This window comes from Bos grunniens, chromosome 15 (assembly GCF_055505025.1).
Source record: "Bos grunniens cultivar Pamir isolate PY7600 chromosome 15, Bosgru_T2T1.0, whole genome shotgun sequence".
Taxonomy (NCBI): domain Eukaryota; kingdom Metazoa; phylum Chordata; class Mammalia; order Artiodactyla; family Bovidae; genus Bos; species Bos grunniens.
The window spans coordinates 9,914,294-9,926,328 of NC_141179.1; the positions used below are offsets into that span (position 1 = coordinate 9,914,294).

Genomic DNA, 12,035 nt, shown 5'->3' on the forward strand with positions numbered 1-12,035 from the left:
AACTAAATATAATCTTGCTGTAATTTACATATTTTTCACTGACACATCCATTATATATCAAAATACCTTGTGTATAATATAATACAGAGAGATTCTTGCTACAGAAAATTTTAGAGAATTTTCACTCCACTTAAAAGTCCTATACTTTATAATTATATGTCATTTAGCACTCCCAGTCTCAACTCTCTGAAGTAGCATACTTGAATCAAAACTAAGACAATCAAAACTACTCCACAAATTTTAAAAACACCTCTAAAGTAGAAGTATCACCACTTCTTAGAATCAAATTAGAACAATAAACCAGATCCTAAAGTTAGCATGGTATTGACAGTAGTCTTTAGACAGAGATGCCTAAATAGGAGGATGAAGCTTTACTGTGAAATGTGACCCTGATGTCCACATGCCCTTCTCTTAGTGAAGCTTCTTGAAGTACTGGTATATCATTTTGTTTATGGAGACATTGGTTTCCCTTGTAGAGTCATGTCAGGATCAAGCTGACGTCTCATCCACTCTAATCCTCTTTGAAATTTCTACCACTTATTGATAGACTATCCAGATACTAACTTTTTTCCTGCCAGAAAGCTTTTAAGTATCACCTTATGTGAAACTTTTATAACCAGGTTCCCTAGGGAAGCCTTGCTTCTTGGTTGGGCCATGTGTTTTCAATTGTTTCCTGAGTCTTCCAAGCATTACCACTGTGGCTTCCCTGGTAGCTCAGATGGTAAAGTGTCTGCTTACAATGCGGGAGACCTGGGTTCCATCCCTGGGTTGAGAAGATTCCCTGGAGAAGGGAATGGCAACTCACTCCAGTATTCATGCCTCGAAAATCCCATGGACCAAGGAGCCTTGTGGACTACAGTCCATGGGATCACAAAGAGCTGGACACAACTGAGTGACTTCACTTCTAGATTATAAACTTGTCTTTCAGACTTATATCCTCTTTTAAACCACTACTTATGAATCCACTTTTCTCAAGTTAGTCGCACAGTTGTGTCTGACTCTTTGTGATCCCATGAACTGCAGCCCACCAGGCTCTTCTGTCCTTGGTATTCTCCAGGCAAGAGTACTGGAGTGGGTTGCCATTTCCTTCTCCAATTTTTCTCAAAGGTTAAGCCTAATGCCAGAGCCAATGTTCTCCACCTACTGTTTCTTTCTTTCCTTTTTTTTTTTTTTTTTAGATTGGTCACTCAGTGGTGTCTAATTCTTTTCTACCCCATGGACTATAGCCCACCAGGCTCCTCTGTTGATGGAATTCCCCAGGCAAAAATGTTGGAGTGGGTAGCCATTCTCTTCTCCAGCAGATCTTCCAAACCCAGGGATAAACTCAATTCTCTTGCATTACAGGCAAATTTTTTACAATCTGAGCCACCAGGGAAGCCCCCACCTACTGGTTACCTCTAATTAATGACTTTGTCTAGCTTATTTATGTAATGTGGACTAAGCATATCAGTGTTACAATCTAAGAAGAAATATCAAAATATCATGTCCAATACAATTAAAACAATTTCAATTTTAATGATCATTAATCTATTTCATGTGATAATTTCCAAAAATTTTGAAATGTTTGGTTAAAATTGCATTTTATGATGACACTCACAGTTAGAATGTGAAAAAAAAAAAAAAACTTTTCACACTATATGAGAATATAAGATAAATTCTTAAAGATAATATCCAAACCTTTCTTTAAGGTGCCTTTTAACATTTAAATTGTTTCTTTATAAAAGTTAAACAAGTGTGAACTGTCATTATAAAACTTTCAAGGATTTCTAAGAATTGAAGAACATGATTTATTAAAAAGCATTGTGATGAATGTTTCATGGGTAGTAGTATTATGTTATGCACATACTATAAATTGAGTCTAATAGATTTTTTCATCGCTTTTAATGTACCTATAAAAGAGAGGTCAGATGATTCAGAGATGCTATCACATGAGAATAATTGAAGTGAACTGATCCCATATAACATTCAGAAGATGTCAAATCACTAGCTACTTGTCAACAGATGGAAGACATTGTTTTTCCCTCCTTTTCATTTGCAATTCTAAAAAAAAACATCTTTTAGTTTTACAATTTTCAGGTAAACATTCTGTCATGGTTTAGAAATTAAATCTGAAGTCATATTTCAAATTCCTCAAGTAGATGCATCCTTAATTAAACAATATTTGTTAGTCTCTTACTAAGCTTGCCCTGCTCTAAGTTCTGAAAGAGAAAAAAGAGGAGTATACAAGATGGTTTTTCTCAAGTGACATGTAATTAAGTTGGAGAGAAAAGCATAGTAACAGAAAATAATAAAAATAACTCAAAAATTAATACAATAAAACAATAAAATCAAAGTCTCAAAGAATAGTCATGAAATCATAAGGCTTATATACACTATCTTACGTAAAATAGTTAGTGGGAAGCTGCTGTATAAAGCAGAGCTCAACTCTGCGCTGGGGCTGGATGGAGTGGAGTGGGAGGGAGAATCAAGAGGGAGGGGATGTATGTATACTTATGGCTGATTTGAAAGCAACACAACATTGTAATGTAAATTATCCTTCAACTAAAAAAAAAGAAAAAAAAAGATAGTCTTAAACTGAGAGAAAATGGAGTGATCTGATTTACTGAGGAGTATATCATCCAAGTGAAATACCCTTTTCCTTGCCCAGAAGGAGTTATTATTCTCATAAAAGATCATTTAAATATTTTATTTGATCTCCAAGACAATATACCAGCAAAGTGTATTTTGAGGAAACAACAGGAAATTGTCAACACAGAGATCACTTTGAGTCATGATGCCATTGCCCATGTTCCAAACCTAATCTGGAAACAAGTCACATCAACAATGAAATTCAGCCAAAGGTACTGAGGATATGAGGCAACAAATTTGGTAGGTTTCAGGAATCTCCAAGATGTCAGAAGCCAATGGTAGCAACTCCAAAAACTGGATAGACTCAGAGTGGTACATAAATTGTAGGTTGCCCTTATCATTGAGGGAATTAAAAAGATCCAAAATTATATACTTAAATGTAACAAAATAATAATAATAATAATTTGCTTCAACTAAAGAGGACAGAGAAAAAGCTGACTTAAAACTCAACATTCAAAAAACTAACATAATGGCTTTCAGTCCCATCACTTCATGGCAAATAGAAGGGGAAAAAATGGAAGCAGTGACAGATTTTATTTTCTTGGACTTCAAAATCACTGTGAACGGTGATGCAGCCATGAAATGCAAGGGCACTTGTTCTTTGGAAAGAAAGCTATGACAAACCTAGACGGTGTATTAAAAAGCAGAGCCAACACAGTCCTATGTAGTCAAAGTTATGCTTTTGAAAGTAATCATGTATGAATGTGAGAGCTGGGCCATAAAGAAGGCTGAGCACCGAAGGATTGATGCTTTTGAATTGTGGTGCTAGGGAAGATTCTTGAGAGTCCCTTAGACCACAAGTATTAATCCTAATGGCAATTAACCTGGAATATTCATTGGAAGGATTGATGCTGAAGCTGAAGCTCCAATATTTTGGCCAACTGATGCAAAGAGCTGATTCATTGATAAAGACCCTGATGCTGGGAAAGATTGAAGGCAAAAGGAGAAGGGGGTGATAGAGTATGGGAGTATTGGATAACATCACCGACTCAACGGACACGAGTTTGAGCAAACTTTGGGAAATAGTAAAGGACAGGGAAGCTAGGTGTGCTGTAGTCCATGGAGTCACAAAAAGTGGAACACAACTTAGTGACTAAACAGTGACAACTTTTAAGATCCACAATTTTTTTCCCATGAGGTTACATTTGTATTCTCTGAATCCCATAAATGGGCTTCATCAGTAAAAACCTAACCATTGTAGTCAGAATCACTCCTAATACAGACTATCCTTCTGCCAGCAAGAAAATATCTTATCTATCAGATCACATATAGAAGAATAAAATGCACCCTACACTTAGTTATGTTTACTCCCACTAAAACCACAACAATAACAAAAAAGAGATGAAATCAAAGACCAATTTACTGGTTGTTCTTTTATAATGGCAGTAACAGGTATAATATCCACCGTGATTAATAGTCCTTGTCTACATTGGAAAATCCAAAACAAGAACATGTTTTGCAGATATTGAGGTGCTGATTCATAAAGGCTTTTGATTAGCCTATACTACCATAAGCATTTCTAATTTAAACAGTCAATTTTTAAAATCAATTAAATGATATTCCTTGCATTCAAACAACTACTTTAGAATAACTATTTACAACTCAGTTTTTTAAAACTTGATAATGCCCTTTGGTCTATGGAACGTTTCACTGGAATAATTTGAAGTGATCACTATAATTATCCAAAATAATAGTATCAGGTTGAAACAGAAAGAACAATTAGAGGACTCCTCTGATTGCTCAGCTCAAATGAACAACATTCTCTCTTTCAGGCACTCTCAGTTTCTCTTCTCCCCTTCTTGAGTCTAGCTCAAATTTCATTTATTTCCCTGTCTCTACTTCCTCACCTCAACCAAAAGTCAGTGACTCACTGTGATATTTTTACTGTAGCCATCTTGTTTGCCTTCTCTTGCTCTGACCTGCTCCTGCTGTGGGAAATCAGCTACCACGCTGTGAGCTTCCTTATGGAAACCCCCTCTGAGAATGGCCTTTGGCCAACAGCTGATGAGCAGTTTTAGACACTTGCTCCAAAAACCCTGAGCAATTGAATCTTGCCAATAATTTGTGAGGTAAGTGAGCTAACAAGTGGATCTGTACCTATCTGAGCCTTGAGATGAGGCTGACGTCCTACCTTTAAAAGGCACAGAGCCAGAGGACAAGTCAAACCACATCTGGTTTCATGATAAACAGAGACTTTGAGATAATAAACATAAAACTTTATTTTGTTGATGTCTTCACCATCCTTCTATATTTTCTACAGGGCATTCGTCTCACAATATTGTGATTTTAAGGTTTTTTTTTTTTTTAATATAAGTTTCATGTATTTTATTTTCCTGTGTTACCTTGTGATTATCTCAACAGGTTAGTACTCTTTTTAGGCAGCCAATCCCAAAATCAGTCAAGATTTGTTTACTCAGGTCCTGACTAAGCTTTCTTCTTTGGAACAGAAGTCAGATGCAAATCAGAGTCTTTTATAACTCAGTGTTGGAAGAAATTTAGTCATAATCTATTCTCCAGAAGGTTACTAGCTTCATCCCGCAGTAGAAGAAAAGGGGTCATATTATAAATACCAGCAAGTAGGAATCACTGTGATCAATTTTATAGTCTACTTACTACAGGTCATCATATATTAAAAATTTCCATATGATAGTTGGAAAAACATGAACAAACTTTTTGGCCAACTCAATATATTTCTTTGATTCTTACTTTTTTACATAAGTGACATTGTATGTGATATTCTGCAAATTTCTATGTTCACTAGATGTTATATTTTGAAATATATCTATTTTGTTGTATAAAGATGTTTGTCTCTAACAGTTTTAATTTTTCAATGAATGAAAAACACCATTTATGTATTATTCATTTCCCTTCTGATGGACATGTGGGTTGTTTCCAATTTTTTGTTTTTAAACTTATATTGCAGTGAGCATACTTTTATATTTTCTTGTGCATGTGTGGGAGGGTTACTCCAGGTGGTATATACCAAAGTGGAATTGCTTTCCGAAATTGCTCTGCAAACTACACTTTTATGTTGCTCAGAAAAATCTTAACCCTATCTGGGGTACTTCTGGGCTTCACTTGAGCAGGAATGGAATGACATTCTATTCAGGCTCTGTTAGTTTTCTTGTTTTTCACAAAAGCATGTCAACACCAGTTTTACTCTCTATTAAGGTTAAAGGGAATTACCTGACAAAAGCCATATGTCAGGCTGTTATCAGGGAGAACAAACTCAAAGTCACATCTAGCCAAGATCTTTCAAACGCTCAGATGAGAAAACAGTTATGGAAGATTACTTGGAAAATACTCAGTCTATCCATTCTTTCTGATCCTCTAAATATAGATCAAACAAGAGCAACAGAAGACAAATTATATCAAACTAGTTTGCAGCCTAGAGCCTTGCTACTCTGAGCATGGTCCACAGACCAGCTGCATAAGCATCACCTGGAAGGTTTTGATAAATGCAGCTTATATGGCCCTCACTTCCGATCTATTGAAAGGGGGTGTATTTTAACAAGGCTCTCAAGTGATTGTATGCACATTAAAGATTAAAAGAGCACAATGTTAGATAATTACTTCCCATTTTGCTATTGATAATTGAATTTCATCTATCTTTATTGGAGCAGATGAAACTCATTGTTATGTACACATCAAGAATATTGTCTGGGTCACTAACCGTTACATCAAACAGTAAGCTGTTAATGAGGGCCCTTCAGAAAATTTGTCTAATCTTAGTGTCGGAAATAGCTGCATTTCTACTATCTATTTCATTTTAGTCCTTAAACCAGTGGGAAATATATAGCTGACCAAAGTTTCTTTTTCTTTAACTAATTACCCCAAATGGGACTAACCTATGACAGATTTATAGACATTTACAGTAGATACTCTGAATTAGTTTCAAACCCAGCTCCATTTTATGTCCTGAAGTTTCATGTTTTCCTTACTTTCATGTGTTTTAATTCATATTTTCTAGCTGTATTTTATATATCACTGCAAGCCACATTGAAGTATATTTGGAATAAAAGAATAAAGGAACAGACACAAGAGTATCCCACAGTGATCAGTCAATACATTCTATCTTGGTATCATCCCATAAAATAAACAATGTTGCCTAAATAATACAAATTCCAACACATCTCTATCTGAGAAGTATGACATTAAAGTAATGGATTTTTTAAATAATTCATTTTAGAGCAGTTTTAGGTTTACAGCAAAATTAAGAGGAAGGTTTTCTCCTATATCATCCTCAAACATGCGTACTCTCTCCCATTATCAACATCACTCACCAGAATGCTACATTTTTACCAAAGATGAACCTACATTTACACATAATAATCAGTGGAAGTTGTAGTTTATGTTAGGGTTCACTCTTGGTGTTGTACATTCTATAGATTTGGACAAACGTATAAGAACATATATTCATCACTATGATAACATTCAGAGTATTTTCACTGCCCTAAAAATCTTCTATATTCTGCTTATCCATCTCTCCCATGTGATGAGTATGTTTAGTTTTACAAGAAACTGCCAAACTCTCTTCCAGAGACTGTACATTTTTCTAGTCCCATTAGCAAGATGCATGTATTCCTGTTGCTCCAAATCCTCAACAGTATTTGGTGTTTTCCATGTTCTGGATTCCAGCCATTCTAATAAGTGTGTAATAGTATCTCATTGTTGTTTTGATTTTCATTTCCTTGATGATATAGGATGTGGTGTAGTTTTTCATATAATTATTTTCCAATTGCATATCTTCATTGATGACAAGTCTGCTAAGGTCTTTTTGGCCATTTTAACTCATGTTGTTGAGTTCTTATGTTGATTTTTAAAAGTACTTTGTGCATTTTGAATAACAGTCATTTCTCAGGTGTGCCTTTTGCAAATATTTTCATCGAAGCTGTGCCTTATCTCCTAATCCTATTGATTTCTCTCACAGACATATTATGAAAGCTTAAAGCTTATAAGTACACTGAAAAATAAAACATTTTAAGGAAATAACACCATGCTTAAGTTCAATTTAAATGACAACACTATAAAATGACAGTCTACATGGCAACAGCTGGCATAATCATAAGGCATGAGTCTGTTTACCTGGGCTTAATATCACAACCTAGTTTGACATTCCTAGGATTCGTCCAAGCAGTTTAGTTCTTGCAAGGTGTTTCTCAGAATGTTTAGCCCTTTATCAGTCATAATTGAAATATAGCCCAAAGTATATTAGACTTAAAATTATATTGGTTACTTATTAGAAATGTGACCTTGTCAAAGATGCTTATATGTCTTCTGAGTTTCCACTTACAAGGAAGATGGTAATAACATCTATTTCATATATTTGTTGAGAGTATTACTGATATAAGCTATGCAAAAGAATCTGGTAGAGAAGCTAGTAATAATCAAATACTAGTGCTTCCCTCTGTTGACTAACCTTGTAATGTGTTGTTGGTATACCCAAAAATAACAAAGAGAACATTTAGAAAATGTTGTTCAAACCATAATATTAATAGCTGCATAGTCATCCTTTATCTAACTCTCTTGTGTTGGACATTTAAATTATTTCTTATATTCTACTCATAAATAATGCTGTGTATACTTGTATCTTATATATATATCTGTGTATACTTATATCTGTGCATACTTATATATTGAGCAATGCCAAAGAATGCTCAAACTACCACACAATGGCACTCATCTCACATGCTAGTAAAGTAATGCTGAAAATTCTCCAAGCCAGGCTTCAGCAATATGTGAACCGTGAACTTCCTGATGTTCAAGCTGGTTTTAGAAAAGGCAGAGGAACCAGAGATCAAATTGCCAACATCCACTGGATCGTGGAAAAAGCAAGAGAATTCCAGAAAAACATCTATTTCTGCTTTATTGACTATGTCAAAGCCTTTGACTGTGTGGATCACAATAAACTGTGGAAAATTCTTCAAGAGATGGGAATACAAGACCACCTGATCTGCCTCTTGAGAAATTTGTATGCAAGTCAGGAAGCAACAGTTAGAACTGGACATGGAACAACAGACTGGTTCCAAATAGGGAAAGGAGTACGTCAAACTGTTTATTGTCACCCTGTTAATTTAACTTATATGCAGAGTACATCATGAGAAACGCTGGACTGGAAGAAACACAAGCTGGAATCAAGATTGCCACAAGAAATATCAATAACCTCAGATATGCAGATGACACCACCCTTATGGCAGAAAGTGAAGAGGAAGTCAAAAGCCTCTTGATGAAAGTGAAAGTGGAGAGTGAAAAAGTTGGCTTAAAGCTCAACATTCAGAAAACAAAGATCATGGCATCCGGTCCCACCACTTCATGGGAAATAGATGGGGAAACAGTGGAAACAGTGTCAGACTTTATTTTGGGGGGCTCCAAAATCACTGCAGATGGTGACTGCAGCCATGAAATTAAAAGACGCTTACTCCTTGGAAGGAAAGTTATGACCAACCTAGACAGCATATTCAAAAGCAGAGATATTACTTTGCCAACAAAGGTTCATCTAGTCAAGGCTATGGTTTTTCCTGTGGTCATGTATGGATGTGAGAGTTGGACTGTGAAGAAGGCTGAGCGCCGAAGAATTGATGTTTTTGAGCTGTGGTGTTGGAGAAGACTCTTGAGAGTCCCTTGGACTGCAAGGAGATCCAACCAGTCCGTTCTGAAGGTGATCAGCCCTGGGATTTCTTTGGAAGAAATGATGCTAAAGCTGAAACTCCAGTACTTTGGCCACCTCATGCGAAGAGTTGACTCATTGGAAAAGACTCTGATGCTGGGAGGGATTGGGGGTAGGAGGAGAAGGGGAAGACAGAGGATCAGATGGCTGGATGGCATCACTGACTTGATGGACATGAGTCTGAGTGAACTCCGGGAGTTGGTGATGCACAGGGAGGCCTGGCATGCTGCGATTCATGGGGTCACAAAGAGTCAGACATGACTGAGTGACTGATCTGATCTGATCTGATACTTATATCTCTGTGTACATTGTTTATTACTTCCTCATGTGAAGCACATTTCTAGAAATAAAATACGAGACAGAAAGATATGACTGTATTGATGCTTTTGATATTCATTGTCAAATTGTCCTTTCAAATGTTGTAGTTTTGCTTTTAGTATATAAATGTGTTTATATAATATAAATATATAATATTTATATATATATTACAATATAATATAAATATATTCCAGTAGTCATGTGTATGGATATGAGAGTTGGACTATAAAGAAAGCTGAGCACTGAAGTATTGATGCTTTTTAACTGTAGTCTTGCAAAAGACTCTCCAGAGTCCTTGCACTGCAAGGAAATCAGACCACTCCTACAGGAAATCAGTCCTGAATATTCATTGGAAGGACTGATGCTGAAGCTGAAGGTCCAATACTTTGGCCACCTGATGTGAAGGACTGACTCATTTGAAAAGACCAGGATGCTGGGAAAATTGAAGGCCGGAGGAGAAGGGGATGACAGAGGATGAGATGGTTGGATGGCATCACCGACTCCATGGACATGAGTTTGAGTAAACTCCAGGAGTTGGTGATGGACAGGGAAGCCTGGCGTGCTGTAGTCCATGGGGTCACAAAGAGTTGGACACAACTGAGTGACTGTACTGAAACTAATCCTAAATCAGAAATAGAAACAAGTATAATTAAATATATGGGGGAAAAAACTGAAAGATTCATGGAACATAGCTCTAAGTTGTGACCAAGCTGACTTTGGGCTTCCCTGGTGGCTCAGATAGTAAAGAAAATACCTGTAATGCAGGAGACCTGGAGAAGGGAATGGCTACTTTAGTATTCCTGTCTAGAGAATTCCATGGGTAGAGAAGCCTGGTGGGCTACAGTCCAGGGGATCCCAAAGACTTGGACATGACTGAGCGACTAACACTTTCACTAACAAGATATTAACATTTTCCTCAGCTTCACTAAACCTTTGACTGGTTTCCTTTTGACTATGGTCCTCTAACCTCCATTTTCTTAGAGAATTTACTTCAGAAATTCCGCAATTATAAATTCTTTCTTTGCTTCCGTGAAATGTAGACTGTTGCCCAGTCTCTTACCAGTTTTAAAACCTAAAAATGTCTTTTTCAAGGAATTGGGACCCATTTTTTGGTTTGTTTGTTTGTTTAATGTAGTCATCAAGAAACAGAGACTCCCTATTTCCCAGTCTCTATGGATGGTAAGAGGTTAACTTTAAGAAGCAACGATTATCACAGATAGCCTAGTCACAGTGGCCAAAGTCTTCCTTAATGTCCTCCACATTTCCAGATCTTAAAAACTCACTGCTGTTTCAGAGTTGAGTTTAACCTCTCTTCTCTATCGCAATAGGCTTAACTTGTATTTTAATTGTCTTGAATAAATTCTTTTTTCCCTGCTTAACTCCAACAGGTGTAATTTTCCTTTGGACACTTACCATCTTGTTTGAAGGCATCTGAGGGATGATAAAGATTGATGGGGGAATAATAATGTTGAGGTGCCCCTCGCCAGCTCGGTGAAGAAACACTCAGCGTTCCTAATGAAGGGCTACTGTATCGTGGTCTAGTCCTTGAACCGTACAGGGATGAAGAGGAACTCTTCTTAATTCTTTGCAAAGCAGCATATGAAGTAGGGAGGCCAGGAAGAGCTCCAGAATATTCTGTAAAAGAATGATAATGATAAAATGAATTCTTAGAAGACTTTAATAAGCACTTTTCTTCTGAAGACATCGCTGAAAATCTCCCTTAGAGATGAAATCAAATGGAAACTACAGTGGGAGCTGTAAAAAGTAAAATTGTACAGACAGATTTTAGAGTACTTTCTGAAAATTCTACTATTTATAACATTAGTGTCTTGCAAGAAAGAAAGAAAGAAGAGACATGAGGGATGAATGAAAAGAATGAAAGAAAAGGAAAGAAAAGGAGGAAAGAAAAAGAAAAAAGGAAGGAAGGAAGGAATCCATTCGAATTTAAATTTGTTTATTTTCTTTGTCAGGAATATTTGGCTTTAATCTAAAATATCCATCCTCACATACGAAATAAGTTCCTTCTTTATTATTTAAAATTGAGGAAAAAAGCATTATCAACTACATTCCACAAATATAGATTGGATCTTCATCACCTAAAATGTACCATATGGTAGAAAATATGTCTAACGAAGTATATATATTTTGACTAGCCTGTAAGCTATGCTTCACGTTCTTGAAAAGTAGTCAAATTCACTATGGAATGCAAAAAAAGAAAAATAGATTTTTTTTTTTTAGAATCTGTTATGTATAATGTATATCATGATATTATCAACATTTCTCATATTTAATTTCTGAGACTTTTCCTTAGAAAAGATATGCATGGTGTCTGAAGTAGACTGTACTAACTCGTGACCACAGGGAAGTCAGTTTCATATGTAGATCAAATGTTTAAAAACACAAACTAATTATGTTGACTTAT

At 36.1% G+C, this 12,035-nt stretch overlaps 1 protein-coding gene across 1 annotated transcript in view; it reads right to left on the bottom strand.

Annotated features, from left to right (window-relative positions):
* The window catches only part of CNTN5 (contactin 5), a 1,678,169-nt gene that overhangs the window by 643,730 nt on the left and 1,022,404 nt on the right, over nucleotides 1-12,035 (bottom strand). The window contains exon 5 of the mRNA XM_086338280.1: nucleotides 11,027-11,248. Within this exon, the coding sequence (XP_086194406.1) occupies nucleotides 11,027-11,248 (222 nt within the window). The remainder of the gene's footprint in view (nucleotides 1-11,026; nucleotides 11,249-12,035) is intronic.